At 49.3% G+C, this 25,071-nt stretch overlaps 2 protein-coding genes across 2 annotated transcripts in view; both read left to right on the top strand.

Moving 5' to 3' along the window:
* The window catches only part of PHF12 (PHD finger protein 12), a 40,108-nt gene extending 21,490 nt beyond the window's left edge, over positions 1 to 18,618 (top strand). Inside the window, exons 3-15 of the mRNA XM_036836975.1 lie at positions 116 to 188; positions 2,827 to 3,220; positions 4,405 to 4,525; positions 5,752 to 5,884; positions 7,936 to 8,100; positions 10,723 to 10,881; positions 11,501 to 12,296; positions 13,488 to 13,613; positions 14,332 to 14,475; positions 15,373 to 15,471; positions 16,198 to 16,280; positions 16,873 to 17,011; positions 17,376 to 18,618. Of these exons, the coding sequence (XP_036692870.1) occupies positions 116 to 188; positions 2,827 to 3,220; positions 4,405 to 4,525; positions 5,752 to 5,884; positions 7,936 to 8,100; positions 10,723 to 10,881; positions 11,501 to 12,296; positions 13,488 to 13,613; positions 14,332 to 14,475; positions 15,373 to 15,471; positions 16,198 to 16,280; positions 16,873 to 17,011; positions 17,376 to 17,710 (2,767 nt within the window). The 3' untranslated portion in view covers positions 17,711 to 18,618. The remainder of the gene's footprint in view (positions 1 to 115; positions 189 to 2,826; positions 3,221 to 4,404; positions 4,526 to 5,751; positions 5,885 to 7,935; positions 8,101 to 10,722; positions 10,882 to 11,500; positions 12,297 to 13,487; positions 13,614 to 14,331; positions 14,476 to 15,372; positions 15,472 to 16,197; positions 16,281 to 16,872; positions 17,012 to 17,375) is intronic.
* Positions 18,619 to 20,845: 2,227 nt separating this feature from the next.
* DHRS13 (dehydrogenase/reductase 13) lies at positions 20,846 to 24,979 on the top strand. Its single transcript, XM_036836861.1, has 5 exons — positions 20,846 to 21,089; positions 21,183 to 21,301; positions 22,305 to 22,428; positions 22,609 to 22,920; positions 24,348 to 24,979. Exons 1-5 carry the CDS (start codon positions 20,963 to 20,965, stop codon positions 24,788 to 24,790), a joined length of 1,125 nt encoding a protein of 374 aa, XP_036692756.1. The 5' UTR covers positions 20,846 to 20,962; the 3' UTR covers positions 24,791 to 24,979.
* Positions 24,980 to 25,071: the final 92 nt, after the last annotated feature.

Genomic DNA, 25,071 nt, shown 5'->3' with positions numbered 1-25,071 from the left:
GCAGGACTGGCCAGATAGGGTTGAGGACATGCAGCTTTGTGTCAGACCTAGTTAGGCTTTCCCTGCTGCATCAAAGGGTTAGTTACTTAGTCTTGCCCTTGTCTTTTCCCCACAGTAACCCTCCACTGAGTGAAGAGATGTTGCCTCCTGGGGAGTGGATGTGTCACCGGTGCCACCGTTCGCCGAAGGTAATAATGCTGCTTTCTGAAGGCTTTGCTCAGGATGCCAGATCTAGAGCACTGATATTCTAGAGCTAAGACGGCTTGGCCCTGAAGGCATTTTTGTCCCTTCTTGTCTCTTCCAGCCCTGGAATCACCCTCACACTCCCCATGGTGACTGTTTAGAATCCAGTAGGGCCTAAAATCCAAACATGGGCTGCTGAAATGGGCAGAAAAGGTGTGTTAATTTACTGAGCCATGTTCATTCACTAGTGACAGGAGTAGTCTGATCTCCTTGTAGACCTCCTGATAAGTGGCCTGAATGTGGCAGCCATATCCAGTGGCTGAAAGAGGCTGAAGAGGAAGGCTGCTTCTCCAGCTTGATAGAAAAAGGATTCCCCTCACCCAAGGCAAATAAGTTGCTGGTATCCAGAGCTTGGCCAGGTGTGTGGAGTGGAGAGGACTTGGACCCACTTGTACCCCAGGTTGCCTAACCTTTCTTTAGCTCCCCTTCCCTCAGCTTTGATAATTCAGTACTGGCTTGAGAACATAATTTTCTACTTTGAGAACTTCTGTGGGGTACGAAAGCTTAAATGCTCCCTTATCAAAAAGGAAGTAGGTTGTGCTTCCACCCAGATTATGAGAGACCCAATCCTCAAATTATAGGCTGTGGATTAAAATTTGTCTGTGAATTGTAAACCACTCCCTGCCCTCCACCCCACACTAATTATACACCAAGCAACTTTCCTTTGTTGTGACGTCACCCTCTTTTCCTGGCCCCTCAACATGATGTCACAATGAATGATGACTTCCTTGGTTTGAAGAACAGGATGAGATGATTTCAGAGATTGTGGTTTATGTGTGTTGTAACAGTTTTCAGCCGTTAAGAAGAAGGTAAACAATTAGGCAGACCTTATTCTTCAATGTGTGCATAGGGTTCTTATTAAAGCACAGCCAGGCCAAGTCAACCACCTAATCACAGCTGTAGTTTAATATCTCTTGAAGTCCACAAACCAGGGTGTCCTCCAGCTTGTTTCTCCTCCCAAGATCTCTACCTGTGTGTCCCCAGCTAGATTAGAGTAGGGCCAGTTAGAGGCACCTGCCAGCCAGGAGGCCTTTCAGAACTTGCACTCAAAGAAGCTGGACTTGAAGGTTGGGAACAGCTGTGGCGGAAGAGGTGAAGCCAGGAAAAGAGAGTGAAGAAGAGGAACTAACATTGTTTTAGTGCTCATCGTAGCTGGGTTTTTTACATGTGTTATCTCATTTAGCCCTTACAGCCGACTATGGGTACTGGTGGTATATTCTCCTTTTTTTTTTTTTCCTCTCCCTTTTTAAAAGGAAGAAACTGAGGTTCACAATTGTAGAACTTACCCAAGTACTCAAAGGAATGGACACAGCCAAGATTTGAACCAAATTCCGTTTCTCTCCAAAGCCCTATTACTTCTTCATCAATTTTCTGGAAACAGCGCTACTTTCTGGGGATTGTATTATAGTGTGCCTTTTTCTACAGAGTGTGCTTTTCCTGAAATGCCACTCTGACCTGCTCTCAGATGGACCTCTATGCCTACCAGTGCCAAATCTGCCTTTTGCACCATCACCTCTACAGCCCTCTGGCCTCCTGCAGTTACAGTGAAGTGGATTGAAATGATACATCCTGTGGGCCTCATCAACCTCTGATGTTAAGGTCTTATTCCTAGTGGAGGCTAGATCTTCCCCCAACTCAGAGCCATCCCTTTCATATACGTGATGCTCTTTTTCTCTACCGTATCCCTGAGAGGAGGAGAAGAAAGGTCTTACTAGTCTCACTTTACACATAGAGAAATTCCTGCCCTCCGGCCTGAGTCACCTAAGGTCATAGGGAATCAGTGTGGCAGAACTGGGACAAGATCACAGGTCTCCTGACTGGAGACCAGTGCTAAACCTTCATTTGACCACTCTATTTGGAGCCCTGGAGGAAAATGTATTATCAGTCATTCAGTCCTACTCTGTACACTTAATCTTTTTCCATGTCCCCACCTTTCCATTCAAAAGTGTCACTGTCAGAGTTCTAGTTAAACTTGAGACATTGAAAGCCGCCATTCTTGGACGCCATGATTGCTGGATCACTGCCCTCCGCACACCATCCTTCCACCTTGTGGTGTGGCTGCCTTGCAAGTCAGCACCCAACCTCCCTGGACAGGGAGCTCTGCTTGCCCGTTTTACTTTTTACCTTTGCTTCTGCAGGTTTTTCTGTATTTTGAGCAAAGTTCTTCAAACCATTCAGGGTACTCCGAGGCCAACAACAGTGCTCTCCTTGATTCTCTACGTTATTCTCACTGTCCTCACTTAGTCTAAGTTTATTCTCACTGAATTAACGTTTTATCCCTCTACCTGCCCCCCTACCTCGTGTACAGATACTATGTATCATATGATGTGTGGTTTGTAAAATTGTTTCTAACTTTTGTACTTTCTGGTGATTCCCTGCTGCAGTGGTTTTGCCAGCTTTAGTTTAGTTCAGCTATAGTTTTGTCAACTTTAACAGACCAATGTTCCAAGTCCCCAGGTGGATGAGTCTCTGATATTAGAGACTTTCGTAATTTTGGTTAGTGGTCTAGCAGGACTTTGTAGCATCCATCTCTTTCTATTTTGTGTTACTTTGTGTGATGGGCCCACCTGTTTATTTGCACAGAAACGAGAGCAGAAAAAGGAGCTGGGCCACGTCAATGGACTGGTGGACAAATCTGGCAAACGGACTACATCCCCCAGCAGCGATACTGACTTGTTGGACAGATCAGCTAGCAAAACTGAACTCAAGGCCATTGCCCATGCCCGAATCCTGGAAAGGAGAGCCAGCCGGCCTGGCACGCCCACATCCAATGCCAGCACAGAGACCCCCACCTCTGAGCAGAATGATGTCGACGAGGACATCATCGACGTGGACGAGGAGCCAGTGGCAGCAGAGCCGGACTATGTGCAGCCCCAGCTAAGGCGCCCCTTTGAGCTGCTGATTGCTGCCGCCATGGAGCGGAACCCCACCCAATTTCAGTTGCCCAATGAACTGACTTGTACCACTGCACTACCAGGTTAGCCAGACTGTCATATCCTCTCCCCTACCCCGGCTTCCCCAAAGGACTCTTGTCCAACCAAAGGGCTGTGCCGCCTGTGGGGTCACTGTCCGTGTCGCCACTGTCTCAGGTTCCTGTTCTTGGTTCGAGATCTTTGCAGGTTTACAATGCTTACTCAGTTTTCTATTTTCCACCCTTCCCAGTATCACTTTTGAAAAAAAAAAAGGTAATACATACACATAGTTCAAAAATCAAAAAATATAAAAAGGGTTACAATGAAAAATTTCAAACCCATCCCTGTCTGCCATTTGCCTAGTTTCTACATTCCTACCCCTCACAGATAACCACTGTTTGGTTCTTATGTATCTCCTAGAATTTCTTTATATAGATGTACCATTATATAGATGTACCATAATTTATTTAACCAATTTCCTATTAATGGAAATTCTGGTTGTGCTTAATCTTGTGTTACCACAGATACTGTTTCAACAAATAATTTTGTAAATACGTCATTGTATACATGTGAGTGTATACATGTGAGTATCTGTAGGATAAGTAGGATAAATTACTAATACTAGAATTGCTGGGTCAAAACTATGCATTTATATTGTTTTTAAACTATGCACTTGTAGTTTTGATGGATATTATAAATTGCCCTCCATTCCCTTTTTTTTTTTAAATCAACTCATGGCTTCTACTTGATACCACAAAGCGTCTAGATCTTATTTTCTTCCCAGAGAAAGTGAAATTGGCAGGCTTAAGAAACCTGCTGGTCAGTAGGATGCATACAGACTCACAGCTTTTCTGCTTTCTATAAAAATGCAGTAAAATTATACTCTTTTCCTCAGCCGCCTTCACAGAATAGTCTTTATTGACCATTTGACCTGGGTATTTCTATTTCTTAAGTCACCAGTATCTAACCTAGGTTTCTGACCACTTCATGTCTGCAAAACATTTAGATGTGTTTCTGCCATAGAGCAAGTGACTTGTGATCTTAGTTCTGACTTATATCTCCCTTTTCGTCCTTTCTCATTCTTTTTCTCACTTGAAACCAGCCCAGGGGGCCTCAGAAAGAGATGCATGTCCAGGCCGTGACACATGCTTTTACTAAGACCTGTTCCTCGGACTTACTGTTGTTTCCATATCCCGAACTAGGAACTCTCCATCCAGGGAAAATTCAGCACCACCAATTTCTCTTCTAGGTTCTAGCAAGAGGAGAAGAAAGGAGGAAACCACAGGGAAAAACGTGAAGAAGACACAGCATGAGTTAGATCACAATGGTCTTGTTCCCTTACCAGTCAAAGTCTGTTTCACGTGTAACAGGTATTTTTCTTCCATAGCAAGAGGCTCTTCCTCATATTTAGCAAATGTTTTTTCTCTCTTCTATTGTCTCTTCCAAACCATGTGTGTTAAATATAGATAACCCATATTCTGATGGTATGAGTACAAAGAGACTGAGTGACTAATTGACCAGAGCCTTGAATGTTTTAACAAAAAATTCTTGAAGAATCACGGTGCAGAAGTACTGTAAACTGTGTTTATAGAGGCTAGAACGAGAGGAGTTGGACTTAAAATGAAGCATGAGATATTTAGACTGGCTAGCAGGAAGAACTGTGGCCAGCGGAGACACACATCCCTGGAAAAGGCAAATGATTTTTAAAGCACTAAAGATGAATTTTAAAGTAGTACAAATATACATGCTAGCTGGTATGCATCAGACTGGATGACTTCCAAAAGCCTCTAGACTGCCCCAGTTGTAGCTTCCCTGGGACACTGGTTTCTTTCAAATAGGGTCTCCTCAGTGACAGGAACCAGCTGCTTCAGTTACTGAAGCTGGACTTGTTGGCTTGGATGTGTTAGAAGGGCAGGATAGCAGGAGAAAATAGCTATCAAAAAGAAATGTTCCACAGCAAAAGCTATAGGGAACCAGACAGTAGAGCAGCGGAACTCTGAGCCACGCCCAAACTGTGTCTCCAGAGCAGCTTAAGGACTCACTGAGTATTGTAGTTACAAATCATAATTGGCATTAGCTTACATACCCTCCCTTGATCTATGCTTACACGAATACATTACAAAACCATTTTTCCAGCACAACTCTCTAGTTGTCAGTTTTGCTGAGTGCTTCATGTGGAAGAGAAATCTTTTCCTCTTGTAGTATAAGACTCTGGAAAGGTTGCTAGTGGTTTGTTTTTTTTTTCTTTTAAACTGAGGTAGTTGCATTCTTTTAAGGAGTAGAAAGATCAGAGCAGGATTGGCTGTCTTCCCCCAGTGGGTACCAAGCATTGATCATTCCTGCTGTGACAACCACTTTAGCTCTACTCCAAAAAAACATTCACTTCTCTACATTCCTCTTAGAAGAGAGAATAATGAGGAACCTGGTGGTAGCCCCCAACTTCATCCATCTTCCTAATGGTGAATGTAACCGGATTATTGGGGAGGAGGGTGTGGGAGAACATTGTTAGGATTAAGGAAGGGAAGCTGTTCCACAGTGCAGTTTGTTTGAATTCTCCCACCTTGCCATAGAAATGGCCTGTATCTCTTTTTTGCAGGAGTTGTCGCGTGGCCCCTCTTATCCAGTGTGACTATTGCCCCCTCCTGTTCCACATGGACTGCCTCGAGCCACCGCTCACTGCCATGCCCCTGGGCAGATGGATGTGTCCGAATCACATCGAACATGTGGTGGTAAGCACAGCAGTGTCCTTCAGTCCTCTGTGGGCACAGCTGGGGCATGGACTGATTCAGTGGAAAGCATAGTATAGTCAGCTTTGTACCCGAGTTCACTTTAATCTCTCAGATGCTGGTTTCTGCAAACCATCCTACTCAGTTCTGATTACTTTGACATGCCTCAGCTGTGCATTTAGCCTTTTCCCGCAATGCCTTGTTTCAGTCGCACAGACAGACTTAACCCACTAGCGCTTGGTTGTTCGTGAATAATTTCCTCTGTAATGAATTAAGCAGTTGGTTTTACAGCCCTAAAAGGAGGAGTGCATTAGACCCAACCTTATACAAACAAATGCTCTTCCATATTTTCTTGCTTCTTGTTTTTAGAGGGAACAAACTAAGAAAATTCTAAAATATTTATTCTCGTAGGACTGGCAGTTAACTGCCCAGTAACTTTGGAGAACTGAAGAATTGACACAGATAACGGTATTCCAGACAGTCAACCACTTATTGAACACCTTATGTGTCTTACGCACCAAATGAGGCTCTTGCCCTTCACTTGTTTCTTTACAAAGACCTTGTCATGGCACATAATAGCTGTTCAGTAAGTAAGTTGTTGAATGAATGAATGAATGAATGGTATGAGGGTTCTATTATCTTATCTCCCAGGAGGTTTGGTTACATTTTCCAGACTACTTCCCGGGGCTAGAATAGAACTGTAATTTGCTATCTCCAAAAGAGGTTTAGGACATTTCCTGATAGGCACGGTCACTCGGAAGGTTGAATGGGAGAGGGCCTCAGGCGGAGCAGCTCCCTTATAAGAGCAGCCTTTCCAAATTAAAAGGGTAATTGCTTAAGACATTGTCCATCAGATTATGATAACCGTGGAATGACTGCTTGCCTTCAGCATGGCAGCCTGCTGTCCACTTTGCACCGAGAGGAACTTCAGTTATAGACTTGCACATAGGGAGAAAAGGTTTGTTTGGCCCTCTTCATTTGACTAATGCCACTCAGAAAAGTTTACGTAGGAGGAAGCCTCTCTGCGAGGCTCAGTGGTCTTGTTTTGCCTCTTGGTGAACCAGAAAAAACCAACCATGAGCAGTCAACCCAAATATGAATCTGTAAGAGCAGCTTTCCAGCAGATGAGAAATTATTAATTGGGTGACTTTTTATTAGCCACTTAGGGGTTTTTCCTAATGTACTAGTTAGGAAGCTGCCACATAGATTTTTTTTTTTTTTTAATATTTATTTATTTGGCTGCATCGGGTCTTAGTTGTGGCAGGCTGGCTCTAGAGCACGCAGGCTTAGTTGCCCCACGGCATGTGGGATCTTAGTTCTCCCACCAGGGATGGAACCCGTGTCCCCTGCATTGGAAGGCGGATTCTTAACCACTGGACCACCAAGGAAGTCCCCTTTTCTTTTAATTAATGTGTAGGGGACCAGATGTAGAAGAGGAAAAGAGGCATCGTTTCTTTATGCCTTCTCTATGCTGCTGCACAAACTTTTCTTCCCTCCTTGTGGCCTCTGAGAGCAGTCCAAGGTTTTCTGCCTGCTGTAGAGCAAGGCTCTGGTATCTAGATGGGTTCACTAATGTTCCCTAGTGCCGTGGAGGAGGAATAGGGCAGGAGACACAGTATTCTGGTGCTGATCTCACCTGTCAGCCAAGCTCCCATACAGGAAACAGTCTTGCTTCTGGTGGAAGAAAATCCCTTGCTAGGAAAGGAGTCTGGAGCGCTCTAGGGCCAAGGCCTGCATCTCCTCTGAACCCTATATGCTGGATAGACGACTGTCAGAGGCTGAATTTGGAAGGGCACTTCTTGGCTAATTCCCTATTTCTTGTACCCCTCAAGCCTCCCCAGGAAGTAGGAATTAGGCTGGACTGGGCAGGGTTAAGGGAGAACGTCTCATCCATGTTCCCTGGCCCTCTGACGGGAGTGTTGACATACCAGCACCTGACAGAATGAGCCCATTTGGCCCAGGGCTTCCTCTTTTTTAAAAGTAGAGAATAGAGTTAATTGGGAGGGGGGTGCGTTCTGAACTTCACTGCAGGAGTGTGTCTGCTCTGTCCCTAGCTGAACCAGAAGAACATGACGCTGAGCAATCGGTGCCAGGTGTTTGACCGTTTCCAGGACACCATTTCGCAGCACGTTGTCAAAGTGGACTTCCTGAACCGAATCCACAAGAAGCACCCTCCTAACCGCCGCGTGCTCCCGTCGGTCAAAAGAAGAAGCTTGAAGGTGAGTCACAACCTGGTGCAGGCAGGATGGTGGTCTCCGATTGCCTTCCTGGGGTGGACAGAGGATCATGGTCCCAGTTTTACAGATGGGGAGACTGAAGCCCCTGAGATCTGTCTGTGGTGTCTTAGCAAGTAATGAATGTGACCATCATTTTAATACTTGGGGATGGTGGTCAGGAAACCCCCAAGTGGGCCTTCAAACTCAGCCAGGTTTCTAGTTCTCCTGAGGATAAGTGCCCTTTAGGCCCTCCCACCAAACTTAGGTGTGCTCTGCTTTTACTGCCCCTTGTCTGGCACTCATTCCATCTGTTTCTGTTAGATGGCCCCTTTCCCACAACTGTCGGGTGAGGGGAAGGTGAGCGTGATTAAGCAGAAGGCCTTATATGGAAGGTGAGGAACTATCCATTTTTCTGGGCTGCTGTTAATATATCACCAATACTCAAAAAATTGTGACACTGGTATAACCTGACATTTGTATGCATTTGACAGCTGCTAAAGTGTGTCCACAGAGATGGACGGGAGTATTTCCTTCATTGAAAAGCATTTGGTAGTATTGAGGCTCTCATAAACCGTTCGGTCTCATTCATTTAACCTAGAGAGCGCAACACTATATATCTGAATGTAAACTTGATTTTTCTCTTGAAATAATCCTGCAGACAGTCCCATGCACCAGTGGAAAACAGCAATTCTCAAATATGGCCACTTGGTGGCAGCCACACTTTAAAATCACTCATCACACTTCCACTGGGTGTCAGGGCTAGCAAGACGTTAACTGTTGAAAATTGTATAACACACTCTTAACTGTGTAAATATTTATGCGTCAGTAGAAACACCAGTTTTCCAAAGTTAAATGAAGTTATTTGCAGTTGAGGGTAGTGTATATTGGAGGTGACATGCCTCATACCTTAAACATCTAAGAGTAATCTCAGCTGTGTGATTCACCATGTGGATTCGGAAGAAAGCCTGGCTGCTGAAGTGAACAGGCCAGGAGGCCTTGATAAAATCCTGTTGTTTTATGATGCCCCCTCCCCCTTTTTAAATGTTTCCTTATTCTCGAGGAAAATCCAGGGGTATGAGTTGCCTGAAAAGCATTTTGTTCTTAGACAGTTTGAGAGTGAAATGAGGACTTAGTACCAGAGGACAGTGACAGAGAACTGCTCCAGCTCTGTTCTGGAACATTGGCCTTCATCCTTGATGTATAACAGTGCAGGCAAAATCAACTGAGACCTTCATATCTTATCTTTGTTAGGGGTTCATCTTCCCCCTACCCCTTCACTCTTCCCCAGGGGCAACCTTAGGCTAGCTTACTGCCCCATTTCTCCACTTCCGATTCCTGGATGACCTCAGACAAGCCCATAGCACCAGCCACCACTGTTAGTGGTGATGACTCTCAATTCCATGTTCCTTGCCTTTCTCATCATACCTAGATTCATATCTGCCTGCCCATCCCACAGACACCTCAGTCTCAGCCTGCCCGAGACCAAAAGTCTTCTGCCTCCAAATCTGCTCTTCCTCTTGTATCTCCTGTTTCAGTCAATGACAGTGATCTCTACACAGTCCCTCAAACCAAAATTCAGCTCTTCTTCCCTTATCCTCTGTAAGGACTTGGTCACCACATCTCACATGTTTTCCAAGTCCACCTCCCCTACTTTTAGTTCCCCTTTGTCTGCCTGGAAGTTTGTCCTCAACTTCCAAGTCTCAGCTCAAATACTGCCTTCCTATGAAATCTTACCTAATCCCAAGCTCCTGCCCCCCAGACAGAAATAAGCGCTCTCTGTGTTTTTTATAGCTCTTTAGACATGCCTGTCTTCTAGGACCCATTTACATTGTATTGTAATGTTTCTGTGCTTATCTCCCCACTAGACTGTGAGCTCCTTGGGGGCAAGGCTTAAGTTTTGTTCATCTCTGGATCTCTAGGACTTGGCATAGTGCCCAGACTCAGGAGGCGCTCAATAAATGTTGATTGAATGTATGAATGACTCTTTGCTTGTATGGCTCTTTCATTCATACGTGGTGTGATTCAGGGTGTGTCTTCTGTCTTTTTGCAACAAATAGGTCTTCAATTGTTTTGTGAGTCATGAATGAATGGATGAAGAAAACTGACATTGATTGAATGCTTATCACGAGACAGGCCTCACGCTGAGCATTTCCACTGTGAATGTGACGTTATTTAACTTTTTATCTCTCAGATACTGCTCACTCATCTCTCAAATTTGATACTGATCAATAAGAGCCTAGAGTACCAATTTGAAGTCCTGTCCAGTGGCCATCCTATACTTTTTAGGCCAAAGCAGAAGGCAGCATGCCAGAAGGCCTGGTTTCTGCAGCTCTTGGACCTTGATGAAGAAAAGTGGGAGACATGGCTGCTTTTTCCAGTTCTATGCCTTCTCAGGCTAGTGTGTGTGTATGTGTGTCTGTGTGTGTGTGTGTCAGAGCCAAAGAGATGGAAGTACAGAGCAGTAGCAGCCCACTGGGCCTCCTCGTCCTCGGTGGACACCCTAGTGGATGATTTCCCCTTGGGCATCAGCACCACAAACAGAAGAGCATGGCCAGGGCAGAATCCACTGGGCCTGTTGGCACTATCACCCTCTCCTCCCTCCTTCTATCTATCTATCCTGAACAGGTTCCCGATGCTATCAAATCTCAGTACCAGTTTCCACCCCCTCTCATTGCACCCGCGGCCATTCGGGACGGGGAGCTGATCTGCAATGGGATCCCTGAGGAATCACAGACGCACCTTTTGAACTCTGAGCACTTAGCCACCCAGGCAGAGCAGCAAGAGGTGAGTGAAGGCAGGGCCGGGATTCCAAATCCAATCTTCCTCCCACCTCGCCGCAGCTGTTATTGGAAGTCATTCTCATCCCCAACTTCTGCAGCCCCACCCTCCCCCTCCCTGAGCCCCCACCACCACCACCCCGCCCCCTAAGTTGAATGTTCCAGAGAGAACCTCTGGCTCAGGTCCTGAGGCAAGTAAGAGAACTACACAGTCAACTGGTCTGCTTCTCTCCATCAGTCCCCCAGTGTGCTGTGAGACGGGCAAATCTGTCTTGTAGAAACAGATCAGTAGACCTTTAGAGAAGTTAGGTGACAGTGCTGGACACACAGCAGGTGCTTGGGTGCTTGCTCAATATTGGTGACAAGGTGAGCCTTAGGGGCAGAGTCAGAACGGGAATCCCAAGCTCTGCTGACCAGGGTGTTGCCTGCCGAGTATACCAGCAAGCCTTGCTTGGGAATGGAAATGGAACCCTCTCAGGAGTCAAGCACACCCTCTCTGGGCATTCGCGATGCGACCTCGGAAACAGTGCTTGTCAGCTCTGCTGTAGCCCTGGCCGCTGTGGCAGGAAGGACCAGCGCCTCCCAGGCCTCTCACCCTCCTCTCCTCTCCTCTCCTTCCGTTGCAGTGGCTCTGTAGTGTTGTTGCGCTCCAGTGCAGCATATTGAAACATTTATCTGCTAAGCAGATGCCTTCGCATTGGGACTCTGAGCAGACAGAGAAGGCTGATATTAAGCCTGTTATTGTGACTGACAGCTCAATCACCAACTCCCTGCAAACAGCTGACAAGGCACCTACACCTTCCCACTACCCCTTGTCCTGCCCCTCAGGGCTTAGCACCCAGAATTCCCTGAGCTGCTCTCCACCCCACCAGCCCCCAACCCTAGAGGACATCAGCTGCAGTTCTTGTGCGGAAAAATCCAAGAAAGCCCCCTGTGGGACTGCCAACGGGCCAGTGAACACAGAGGTGAAAGCCAATGGCCCACACCTCTACAGCAGCCCCACTGATTCCACGGACCCCCGGCGACTTCCAGGCGCCAACACCCCCCTACCAGGCCTCTCACACCGGCAAGGCTGGCCTCGGCCCCTCACGCCACCAGCGGCTGGGGGGCTTCAGAACCACACCGTCGGCATCATTGTGAAGACAGAGAATGCCACTGGCCCCAGCTCTTGCCCCCAGAGGAGTTTGGTTCCTGTCCCAAGCCTACCCCCTTCCGTTCCCAGCTCTTGTGCCAGCATCGAGAACACCAGCACTTTGCAAAGAAAGACTGTCCAATCACAGATAGGACCTCCGTTGACAGATTCAAGGCCACTGGGCTCACCCCCAAATGCCACCCGGGTGCTCACTCCCCCCCAAGCAGCAGGAGATGGTATCTTGGCCACAGGAGCCAACCAACGATTCTGCTCACCAGCGCCATCGTCAGGTGAGTGCTGCTTAGCCTTTCATGCTGTTCCTGGCAAATAAGACTTAAGATTCAAAAAACACTTGTATCCCTGTAAATGTGTCAGAGGACTTTGATGTCTGTATTATTTGTCCTCCCCCGTTTCTATGATAGAAGAGAAAGTACGTGTTAACTTGTCCCTATTTTGTAGGTGGGACTGCTTAGGCTCTGAAAGTGATTTCCTTAAGGTAACCTACCAAGTCAGTGCAGGATTCGAACTGTGGCCTGGGTCTTCTCGCTCCACCTTCCCACACCTTCCAGGCTTAGTCTTCTGCCTGTTTTGTTCCTTCACCTTAGAGGAAAGCAGCATGCTCTCTGGAGCCACTGTGGTCAGCCTGAGGTTCTGGGTGATGGCTTCAGTGTTTCATGATCCACACCAGAAACTAGATCCACACCTGATCCAGATTCTCAGAGAGAGCTCATCTGAAGGAATTTCCATGTCAGGGAGTGCAGATGCCCACAGAGGTTGGTCTGGCCCAAAAGCTTGCCCTCGGGCCACATTCCAAAAGGCAGTCCCTTAATCCATACTTGGCCTGGTGTAGACCTGCTCTTTCAGCTGTCCCCAGTCAGCATTCAGGACCTCAAGGTTGCTGACCCCAGCATCTGAACCAGGTTTCAGATGCTGCTGGAACCCCCTGTGGTCTCTCCCGTCTGAACTGAAGCTGGCCTCCTAGTCAGCTGGGAGTCTCGGTAACCAGGTGACTGTGACTTCTCTGCATGGGGGCCCCTGGTCCCAGGATGGCCCCTACTCTCAGCCTCTTTTCCTGTTCTGTTTATCTCTTAATACCAACCTGGATAGATTTTGCACCCTGTGAGTCCAACTTGAGTATGCAGGAATTGCAGAGGCAGGCACCACTTATTTGAATGAGCAGAGGCAGCAGGGAGGTAGTCGAGGCCCAGCGAATGAAGCTATCCCACCACGTTCCCCAGAGCAGTAGATTTCACTTGTTCTCAGTGCTCTGGAGACTCCTGCGTGCCCGGGTGCATTGTCGTTCCATCTGCCCTTCCTCACCACACGTTTTTAGCTCTAGGAGTTCCAGAGCCTATGGGGTGAGAATCAAGAAGGGAACATCACCTTGGGTCCGAAATCCAGACCTGTCTCGGCAGTGGGGGATTGGACCGGTGGGTTTCCCTCAGGCGACGTAAGTAACAGTCTTCCTGCTCCGTCCCCAGATGGCAAGGTCAGCCCCGGCACGTTATCCATAGGAAGCGCTTTAACCGTACCCTCTTTCCCAGCCAACTCTACTGCCATGGTGGACCTCACCAACTCACTTCGAGCATTTATGGATGTCAATGGAGGTGAGTGAGTGAACTGCTGCTCTGCCACCAGCGGCTGCGGTGAAGGTGCTGCCCCTGTGCAGCATTCAGCTCATTGAAAAGGGGACAGAAAGGATGCCTGATCTCAGAGGGCTGGGAGGTGGGTAGGGGAGTGGGGTAGGAAAGAAAGCCCCTTCTCCTATTTCTGCCTTATATACGTGCATATACACATAATCAAAGACGAAGGGAGAGCAAAGCCAAGCTGAACCAGTGAGAAGAGAAGAAAATCACTTTAGGCAGATCATCTGGACTTGAAGAATAAAACCAGGAGGAGCCTTGCTCCCAAAGGAGGGATCTCATCTGTGAGAAACCCCCAGAGTCAGGGAGAACTGGGGCAGGTCTTGATCTCTGTGAACAGGGTGGGTGGAAAATCCAAGCCTCAGTGTCAGACAGCTGGGCCCTCCCCCACAGGCAGGCAAGTGGTTTGTCTTGCTCCACTTTCTAGGACCGCTGTACCTAACATTAAGCTACCGCACCGCAGGAGGCATCTGCACAGGCTGCGTTGGCATCTGTCTCTCACTGCAAATGGCTAGTGAGGTGCTCAGCTCCAGATCCTTGTACCACTTTGTACTCTGTGTTGTTTAAGAAAATCACTTGGCTGGATTTTAGGAATGCTGAAATAGTTGCTCTGTGATGCTCACCTACTTCCGCATTCCATTTCCTCCTCAGCAGCTTTTTAATGTTTCTCTTTGGTTAACAGAAATCGAGATAAATATGCTGGATGAGAAGCTGGTCAAGTTTCTGGCCTTGCAGAGAATACATCAGCTTTTCCCCTCCCGGGTCCAAGCTTCACCGAGCAGTGTCGGGGCACATCCTCTGGCTTCTGGAGGGCACCACACAGAAGGTGCGCATGCCCATATCTGCCACCACACCACACCACACCGTTAAGATCTACCCTCTGTGTGTGTGAACAGCCATCTCCTCTCCGTGGAGAATCTCAGCTTTCAGTATCTCAGTCCTCCATGTATGCCTTTACTGGGCTTAATAAAACACCGTGGTTTCTTTTCTCAGAAAGCAGAAACAAGATGGCAACCACAGCTTTCAGATCAGACTCGGGAAAGTCTGCTGTAACTCTTTCATACGCGTCCTCTTTGAGACACAGAAAGCAGCTATGAGTGCCTTTGGGTATTTGTGGTGTGCTTTCTGCTCAATTGCTCTCAAATATTTGAGTTAGAAGAGTTTCCCAAAAGGTTAACTCTGCTTAGGATTAGCCCTCTGAGCATTAGCCATTAAAAGCCTCGCTGCTCAGAAAGAAGGTGGTCCCCAAACCAGTAGCACCAGCGTCACCTAAGAGCTTGTTAGAAATGCAGAGCTCAGGCCCCACCTCAGACCTATGGAATCAGAATCTGCATTTTAACAAGATCCCTAGGTGATTCATATTCAAAATTAGAGAAGCATTGGTCTGTGCCTTCTGGGTTTTTTTGTACAGCCTCCCTATAGTATCAGTTGGTATATCCCTGATAAACCAACAAGCAGCCCAGGCGCTTCAAGTACTATCATCCTTGAATTATATGGTCATCTTCAAAGATGGTCCTTCTTATTACCCATGTGGGAAATGCTGTAAGTGGGGAGAGAAAGCCTCACCCTGAAGCAGCCTAGTGTCAGATGTGAGTTTGGAAAGATGACTCATCCAGTGGGATTATTTTCTTCAGGCCATCACCAAAGGTCCAGGTTCTGTTGATTTATGTTTGGGCCCCAAGTTCTGCTTCTGAATGGCCACATCCCTGTGTTTGCCTTGTAGTGCCGAGAAGGGAAGTACAGGCCCGAGCTGTGTTCTACCCTCTCTTAGGGTTGGGAGGAGCTGTGAACATGTGCTATCGAACCCTCTACATCGGGACAGGTAAGCCAGCTGGGAGAGGTGCTGAATCTGTTCGGCCCTAAAGATTGATACTCTTACCCACAGAGGCTAGAAAGGGAGGGAAGCCCTCTCCAGGGCTGACGGGTTTAACCCAGCAGACCTCTGGACAAGAGGGACTAAGAAAGGAGACTATCAACTGCTTGTCTTCCCTGCTTCAGGCCCTTTTGCCTTGTGCCCAGTGTGGCATCAAGAGGGCTGAACGTCAGCTCTGACTGCCACCCAGTGAGGCATTTTAAACACTGCAGGAAATACCTGAGGAGAGGGCAGATGCTTTGTCCCTGGAGATCTTTGAAAAAGTGATGGGGCTCACACATATCTAACACTTATACTTAGTTAGCCCTACATCTTGTGCAGAGGGACAGATGAGCCCTTAGCCTAGAACTTTCCCTTTCTTTCAAATGATACGGTTTATGGGCCCTGCACCCCATCTTGTGCTCTCCTAGAAATACCCCATCCTCTTCAGTAGCTCACTGCTCTCCTCTGGGCAACAGCACATGTTCTAAAGCAGATGAGCTGGCGGGGACAGCTGTTCTTTAACAGGGGATTAGAAAAGACATCAGTTTTTGTTCAAAAATACAAGGAGAGGGCCCTGAGCTACCTACCCCTTGAGCTCCCGCCCGGAAGTCCCCTGCCCCCTCACCTCCCCCACACATACCCCTGACAGTCTGTTCTCTGCCTTCCTTTTCCTCGCCTCCTGCCACCTCGCAGGAGCTGACATGGACGTGTGCCTTACAAACTATGGTCACTGTAACTACGTGTCCGGGAAACACGCCTGCATCTTCTACGATGAGGTGAGGGGTGGGGATGCGGTGGGAGAGAGGTCTTCCAACCTGAGCCCTGTCCCAGGCACTGGGGTTTGTTCAGTGCCCTGGGGTGAGGGGAAGGGGGTTGGGGGTCCTCTCCTTTTCTTCCGTCCCCATCATTCCTGGAGAAGAGTCTTGGTGTGAAGGGGCATCCTACATGGCTACCTGCTCCCCAGGAGCAGGGCTCCCATTTCTCCTGAGGTTGGTCAACAGGCCCAGTGCGGGGCGGAGCACCCTAAAGCAGGGGAGGGGACCATCATAGAAGGAACCAAGCCCTCTGGGCGTGTCCCTGTGAGTTTCATCATCATCATCACGTGCCAGTGAATATCATTTCACCAGGAGCCCGTGCTAAGGAGGCAGACTACTGGGGGGGGCGAGGGGTGGGTTAGGAAGGAAAGCTTCCTTGAAGAGGTGAGTCTTGTGCCCCATTCGAAAGGGACAGGGAAGGGGGGCATGATTGGGGAAGAAAGAGGGAGCTCCCCAGGTAGAGCAGCACAGCCTTCTCCATGTGTCCTCTCTCCCCTTAGCCCCAGGCCCCACGCAGCAGACCACACATCTTATCTTCCCTCCTCCTCCTCAGAATACCAAACATTATGAGCTGTTAAACTACAGTGAGCACGGGACAACGGTGGACAATGTGCTGTATTCATGTGACTTCTCTGAGAAGACCCCGCCAACCCCCCCAAGCAGTATTGTTGCCAAAGTGCAGAGTGTCATCAGTAAGTTGGAGCAGAGGCCTGTGGCCACAGAGCCTGCCATTTTTGGACACATTCTCTAATGCCTCAGCCAGGGTGGCTCTGGCTTGCTGCCATGACCTGCTGTCTCTTGCCTTCCTGGTCCCGTTGGCCAGGTTCTCCTTGCTCGTGGGCCCAGGAAAGGCCACAGAGAAGCAGGTGCTGTGCAGCCCCACGTGTGTACACACCTACCTGGGGACTTCAGACTCCACCGGTCCTTTCTGAGTGCCCCTCACCCGAGTCACGCAGCATTTAGACGGGGGAGGTACAGGGGCCCAACCCTGGCAGACAGCCCAGGTGGGTTGGCTGCTCACTGTTCCTCTCCTGTGACCTTCCTCCTTTTTCCCAGGGCGCCGCCGGCACCAGAAACAGGATGAAGAGCCAAGTGAGGAGGCAGCCATGATGAGCTCCCAGGCCCAGGGGCCGCAGCGGAGACCCTGCAACTGCAAAGCCAGCAGCTCGAGCTTGATTGGGGGCAGTGGGGCCGGCTGGGAGGGCACGGCCTTACTGCACCACGGCAGCTACATCAAGCTGGGGTGCCTGCAGTTTGTCTTCAGCATCACTGAGTTTGCGACCAAACAGCCCAAAGGCGATGCCGGCCTGCTACAGGATGGGGTCTTGGCCGAGAAGCTCTCTCTCAAGCCCCACCAGGGCCCTGTGCTGCGCTCCAACTCCGTTCCCTAGGACTGGCGGCCACCCGTCACCCGCCCTTCCACCCAACCCAAGACTCCTGCAATGCAAAAATGTACACAAACCAAGCCCGGGGTTTTTTCTATACTCCACCAGAAACCCTTCAACTACAATCTTTGCATGAAATGAAGAAAACCTTTTGACTGTTTTTTAAAAATCCTTTTTCTTTTCTCAAGTTCTAGGGGGCATTTGCACATATATTTGTACTCAACATTTCATGGGAAAGCGGCAGACCGAGCTGGGGAACAGCGTGGGCAGGGAGGGGAAGGCCAGTGGTCTGGACACCTCCTCCGACACAAAACCGTTCCCCACCCACCTCCTGCTCCCTCCCCCTCGCCCGCCGTTGTAAAATAATCAGAAACTTGTTCTATTTTGTGGCAGTGACAATAGTTTTATATTAAAAGAAAAAAATACAGTTTTCATACAGCAAAATCTATACAATATCATTGTTTTATTTAATATAAAGATCGCTACCCACCCTCCTTCCATGGTTCCCACCCTCCAGGTTATTTTCCCTTTCTGCAGCGGTTGCACTACAGGTAGCTACTGTGTATTATGGACAAATGAGAAATGAATTCTTTTTCTGGCTGTCCATCTATTTTATTTCAAATAAGGAAAAGCGTATTTGGATTTTGTGTAAATACATCTAGTGCTGACATTTTTTCAATGTTTTTAAAAACTGTACAGTACTACATGTGGTAGAGCGTTTTCTTCAAATTGTCTATTGTAGCAAAAGCGTTTTTGTCGTAAACTGTTCTGTCTCCTTTTTTTGTTCTCCTGCCACTTCTCTCCTCTTCCCTCCACCCCGACAACTAGTACCGATGTACATAGTAATTGTAATGTTTTAGACTTTACAGAAACTTTCCTGTATTCTGTATATAAAAAAACAAAAATACTTCAAATTATGTTTTCTGCCTGTCTGTCCTACCTGTCATCACCCTTAGAGGGGACCCTCCCTGAGGCCCTGGTCCCACAGCCTCATTGAACAAGCGTCACTCCCAGATACTTAGTCCCCAAGGGAAGTCAGGAGAGGGGAGGCGCTGGAGAAAAGTGCACCTAAGGTGGGAGGGAGAAATGGGAGGGGAGGGGTGCAGCTGCGAAGGGGGGCTGTTCTGTGGCTTTGTGGGTGACTTGAGGGAGTTCAGAGGGCTTGATCATTTGACACGATCAGATTCTGCAAGAATCCAAGAGTGTGCAGATCCCTGCTCCTCCTGGCTCCAAAACCAAAACATTAAAATAGAAGATGGCATGAGACCTCTGCATTCTGGTCTAGAAGCTTTAACCCAAGGAGTTGGCGCTGCCTTTGGTTCCAGTTGTTTGCTATCATATTTTATCCACCTATTCTGGGGGAAGTCATAACACCTGGTTTTGTTTTTTTTCGCCCGGAGCCCTTAGCTGGGCATGGAGGAATTCATTAATATATTCAAGTATCACTCGAGTTCCTCCAGTTCCGGCCTTTGCCAGGCCTTGGGTCTTGGTCTAGGTCACTTGCTGTGAGCAATCACCAGGGCAGATGTGGCCCCTGCCTCTTGGAGCTTAGAATCTAGTGCGGAGTTTGTTGATTCAAATGTCTGAAGAACATGAAAAAGGAGAAATCCAATCTCTGACTCAGCTGTGCCACAAGTAACGTGACTTGTGATCACAACTTTACAACTGCAGTTCCTCCTCAGAAGATGATTCTACCCGTTAACCTTAATTTTAAGGCCCCCAAGCACCCTCTTTTTAAACCAAACTATTTCTTCCTCCTCGTACACTTTACCTAAGAAACCTTATCTGAGAAGTTTTTCCTGAAGACCATCTCCTACTCCTTAAAGAACACATCTGTGTGTATGCCAGCACTGTTAGAGTGGGTGGTACCTGTTCGCATATCAGGATTTTGCCTTAGCGGGGGTGGAGAGTGCATCCATTTATTTCATTAATATTCCATCCCTAGCCTCATCCCACAGTATTGACACTTGAACACTGAATCCACAGTGCAGCTAAATAGGAAACTTCCCCCTGGAATGTGAGGTCTGGCCCTGGCTTCCACCTACTTGTCTAGCTTTGTCTCCGCCACTCTCCTACCCCTACCCTAATGGGCCTCTTGAACTCCTTAAGGACAAAAACATTGTTCTGCTCGGTATTTCCAAGGCTAACTGCACTGCCGGGCACGCCATAAGTGCCAAACAATGGGTGCTAAATTGTACTAGATTTTTTTTCTCCTTTCTCCTGGCAAGTCACCTGGCCAGGAATACCCTTACCCATGCCTCCCTAGCTGTCCCCACCCACTTTGCCATCATAATCACTTCCATTCAGTGATGGAGCTTCTTTACCTATTTCTACCACCTGTGAGAATTTCAGAGACAAATCTCCTGAAGATCAGATAACAGATTTTACACTCTCTTCCTGCTTCCCTTCAGAAATGGAGGGGTGGGGAAGGCAGGGAGGTAGACAGCTAATGAATGAGTGACTCCTGACAGCCCTTAACTGATGGTGCCACCCTGAACACACTGTGCCACCTCGCTGGCCTCTTTGGGAAGAATCCCAGAAGCTGAGGGCTGAATATGAGGATTAGGAATTGACGGACTTGTTTACTGACAGCAGAGCGTCCAGGACTGGACTCACTCTCAGACACAGCAGCATTCACGTACCCGCTCCTCTCCAGATGGGAAGGATTGCTATTTACTGACACCCAGACGGCTCACACATCTGCTTAGCCTCCTGCTCCAGAGCCCAGCACAAAGTACAGGTACATACGAAGACGGTCACTCAAGCACCCACTGACAGACTACAGATGCATGCACACACCTGGAGGGTCTCGAGGCCCACAAATTCACACACCTACAAGGTGCTCACATGGGCACACACACACAGGATCCAGAGGCACGCACACAACCTAAAGGGCGATCCCAGGATCTATGGGCACATTACACACCAAAGAGTCATTCACGCCCTCCCTAGGGATTCATGTACATACGTAGAGGGCGCTCCCAGGGCTCAAGCGCACACATGCACCTAGGTTTTCGCACCAGCACACACCCAGAGGACGCAGACGCACGCCTAGGGGGCGCTCCCAGGGCCCACGCGCACACGCACGCACACACACCCCCTGCCCTGCCTCCCGCCCGCGTCCACCTCCGCCTCCGCCTTCTCGAGGCCGAAGCGCGCCTGTCGCCCTTCCAGGCCCGTGCGGGGCGATCCTGCAGCCTCCAGGCGGCGATCCAGGGCTGCTCGAGGGCTGAGCGGGAGCCCGGAGGCGCGGCCGGCATGGAGGCGCTGCTGCTGAGCGTGGGGTTGCTGCTGGGCGCCTACGTGCTAGTCTATTACAACCTGGTGAAGGGGCCGCCGTGCCGCGGCATCGCCAGCCTGCGGGGCCGCACTGCCGTGGTCACGGGTGAGTGCCGGCTGGCGGGCATGGGGCGGGGAGGCCGGGACGGCGGGGGCGGTGGCCCGCGGGCTCAGCTCGGCTCCCGCCCGCCCTCCGCAGGCGCCAACAGCGGCATCGGGAAGATGACGGCGCTGGAGCTGGCGCGCCGGGGAGCGCGCGTGGTTCTAGCCTGCCGGAGCCGGGAGCGCGGGGAGGCGGCCGCCTTCGACCTCCGCCAGGTGAGGGAGGGCGGGGCCAGGCGGGACCGTGAACAGAGGACAGTCACACCTGGGACACAGGGGTGAGCAGAGCAGCTCGGGGCGGGTTTGGAGGAAACGCAGCCCCTGAAAGGAGAGTGCGGCTCGGTTCGCCAAGTGCAGAAGAGGGGGTGCACAGGTCTTCTGGTCACACAGCAAAAGGGCACCAGACCTGAAGGAATTAATTGCAATTCTAAGACATTTAAGGACCGGTAGAAGTTACATTAATGAAAGAGTCAGAAAGGGAACAGCAGAGGGAACAGCATACGCAAAGGCCCTGAGGCAAATTAATTGGTCTGATTTAAGAAACCGATTAAAAGGTTTAATGAGGCTGGAGCACAGAGTATGGGGAAAAGAGGCAAAATGCAGGGGCTGAACACTCTGAGCCAGGGCCAGGTTCTGAGGGCCCTTACAGACCCTACTGAGATCAGATTTTATAGAATGGGCAGTAGAGATCCAGTGAAGGGTCCTCCATAGGGTCTGGACTGTCAGAATAGCCTTTTGGAATGAACCCCTTGGTGGCTGTGTGGCGTCTGGTGTGGAGGGGGTAAGAGTGGGTTGGAGGACACCAGTGAGAAGTCTGTTGTAGATTTTAGGGTAAACAATAATGGGCAGAGGGTATGATAATAATAATAATAATAATAGCAAGTGCCTATGCACGAGTGCGTGCCAGGCACTGTTCTAAAGATTTTACATATATTAACTCATTTAATCCTCACAATAACTCTGAGATAGGTACTATTATTATTATTCCCACTTTACAGAGAACTAAGGCTCAGAAAGATTAAGCATCTTGCCCAAGGTCTCACTCTAGTAATAGGCAAAGTCAAGATTTGCATCCAGTGTCCACACACTTATCCACTACATTCTAACGCCTAGGGGCAGATCTTAGTAGTAGTAGGAGTTGAACTCTCAGAATTTGGTGCCTGGGGAGAGGGAAGAAGAGAGGGGTGCATATGACAGCCCAGCCCTTGCCACTCCACAGGAGAGTGGGAACAATGAGGTCATCTTCATGGCCTTGGACTTGGCCAGTCTGGCCTCCGTGAGGGCCTTTGCCACTGCCTTCCTGAGCTCTGAGCCACGGCTGGACATCCTCATCCACAATGCCGGTGAGGGGCAGCAGGCCCTGCAGGGGGGTGGCGGGTGGCCAGGGGGCAGTCGACCCCTCCAGCCAGGCTTTGCCAGGGGACATGTGGGAAGGATGCCCCCTACCACCATCTCACATGGGGGACACCGAGGCCTCCAGGAATCCCTCTGGAGCAGTTGCTCACACCTAGCCCCTGCCCCAGGGATCAGTTCCTGTGGCCGAACCCGGGAGCCCTTTAACCTGCTGTTGCGAGTGAACCACATCGGCCCCTTCCTGCTGACATACCTGCTGCTGCCCCGGCTGAAGACATGCGCCCCCAGCCGCGTGGTGGTGGTATCCTCAGCCGCCCACCGTCGAGGCCGCCTCGACTTCACACGCTTGGACCGCCCAGTGGTGGGCTGGCGGCAGGAGCTGCGGGCATATGCCGACAGTAAGCTGGCCAACGTATTGTTTGCCAGGGAGCTCGCCACTCAGCTTGAGGGCACTGGCGTCACCTGCTATGCAGCCCACCCAGGTGAGACTTGGCTCTCTGGCTGCTCTGCTTTGTTTTGATTCCCCCTCTCCCATCCTCGCCCCCATCCCATGCTCCCCCAACCTCTCATTGAGCCACAGAATCTCAGAGTAGGAAGGAAGTCTGGTCTAAGGAGAGAACTGTTCCTTGCCGATCTTGAAGCTAGGCTCTCCTTGTCTGGGTTTTTTCTCGCACACCACAAATTTGGATGCTGACTGCTAGGTAGGGTATGGCAATGAATAAGGCCTAGGTTCTCACCCCAAGGAGCCATCCACATGACTGAACTGACTATAACATGATGATAATGATGGTGTTAGCCAATAATTATTCATTCATTCAGGGAGCATTTACTGAGTACCTACTATGTTCCAGGCATTAATCTCAATGCAGGGGATGTAGCAGTGAGCAAAACAAAGACCTTATCCTTGTAGAGTTTACATTCTACTTTAGAGAAGGGAGAGACAGCTAATAAATAAATACATACAGTGACAGGTGGTGATAAAGTGCTACGGGGAAAGATAAAACAGGGTAAGGGGACTAAGAAATGACAGGGTTGGCACAAGAAAAAGAAAAAAAGAAATGTCAGGGAGTGCTATTTTTATCTATGGCAGTCAAGGAAGATGTATCTGAAAAGGTGACATTTGAGTAGAAGCCTGAAGGAGATGAGAGAATGAGCCATGAGGCTTTCTGAGGAGAAGAGTTAAAGAACAGAGTAAATAGCAAGTGCAAAGGCCCTGAGGCAGAAGTGCCTGGTGTTCTTGAGAAAGAACAGGGAGCCTGGTATGGTTGGAACAGAGTGAGAGGGGAGAGAGTGGCAAGAGATGAGGAACAGAGGTGGGCTGGGTCATCCAGTGTCTGCATTTTGTCTTACAGTCTGAGTGATTTTACTGATGACTAAGACCCATCCCTGCCTTTAGGAAACAGGTTCCAGGATAACAAGATTTGCCCCACCCATATTACCATACTGCATATTAGATAATCATTGCCTAAGGCTCATTAATAACTATAATAGTGACAATAATAATTATAGCTAACCATTATTACACTCCATGTCTCTAATGTCCGAAACAGTGTCTGGTCTACTACAGGTGTTAATAAATGTTTGCTGATTAAACAAAGGAATAGGAAAAAAGATGAGCTAGTAGAAAAGGTGGAGAGAGACAGAATTGTTCCAGGCTGGGGACACAGCATGAGCAAAATCTGGAAGATTAGGATATATAAGGAGTTTGGATGGAGAAGATGAGCTTGCTGTTAGAAACGAGTGAGGTCACCTTGTCGGGGCCCTAAATACTACCTGGTAAATACTACCTTGGTTTCCCTGGAACTGGACTCTGTTCCCCACTCCCTTCTAGCCCTGTTCTTGCTGCTCTTACCCTGGGCCCTCACCCACTGTCCTCCCGGCTCCTTCCTTCCTTTCTTCCTGTCCACAGGGCCAGTGAACTCGGAGCTGTTCCTGCGCCACGTTCCTGGATGGCTACGCCCACTTTTGCGCCCAGTGGCTTGGCTGGTGCTGCGGGCACCACGAGGGGGTGCCCAGACACCCCTGTACTGCGCTCTGCAGGAGGGCATTGAGCCCCTCAGTGGGAGATACTTTGCCAACTGCCATGTGGAGGAGGTGCCCCCAGCTGCAAGAGACGACCGGGCAGCTCACCGGCTATGGGAGGCCAGCAGAAGGCTAGCCGGGCTTGGGCCTGGGGAGGGTGCCGAATCTGATGAAGATCCCCAGCCTGAGGACCCATCTTCTCCGAGCAGCCCCCACCCTGAGGAGCCCACGGCTTCTGAACTCCACCCCAGCCCTCAGAGTTCACCAGACTTGTCTAAGGTCATGTGCCGAATTCTGGTTAAAGCTGAACCTGAGCTCCAAACCTCCTAACCCCCAGGCCGGGAAGCTTTCCAGCGCACTTGGTGGGCCTTGAAAACCTTAGCTGTGTTCCAGGCCACACACTGGGCATTGAGAGGGTTGCAATTTTTACCTCCATGGTTACTTTCTGGGGCTTCAAGCTACATCCTGGACAGCTCGTTTCCTGATGGAAGGAAATAAAGGGTAATGATTTCTTCCTGAGAGTGACAGTAACCCCAGATTGAGAGGTGGGGCATAGTGTGCCAGATGCGGCTTCTCAGGAATTTGAATTTTGTATTTTCCAGGCCCTACCC

This window comes from Balaenoptera musculus, chromosome 20, assembly GCF_009873245.2.
Source record: "Balaenoptera musculus isolate JJ_BM4_2016_0621 chromosome 20, mBalMus1.pri.v3, whole genome shotgun sequence".
In the NCBI taxonomy this organism is placed as follows: Eukaryota; Metazoa; Chordata; class Mammalia; order Artiodactyla; family Balaenopteridae; genus Balaenoptera; species Balaenoptera musculus.
This window is presented reverse-complemented; position numbering and strand designations above follow the sequence as displayed.

What these genes read in the sequence shown, in the direction of transcription:
- DHRS13 (XM_036836861.1), top strand. Translation starts at nt 20,963, where the DNA reads ATGGAGGCGCTGCTGCTGAGCGTGGGGTTGCTGCTGGGCGCCTACGTG. An exon ending in CCGCCTTCGACCTCCGCCAG is followed by an intron (nt 21,302 to 22,304) that starts GTGAGGGAGGGC and finishes GCCACTCCACAG; the next exon opens with GAGAGTGGGAACAATGAGGT. An exon ending in CATCCTCATCCACAATGCCG is followed by an intron (nt 22,429 to 22,608) that starts GTGAGGGGCAGC and finishes CCCCTGCCCCAG; the next exon opens with GGATCAGTTCCTGTGGCCGA.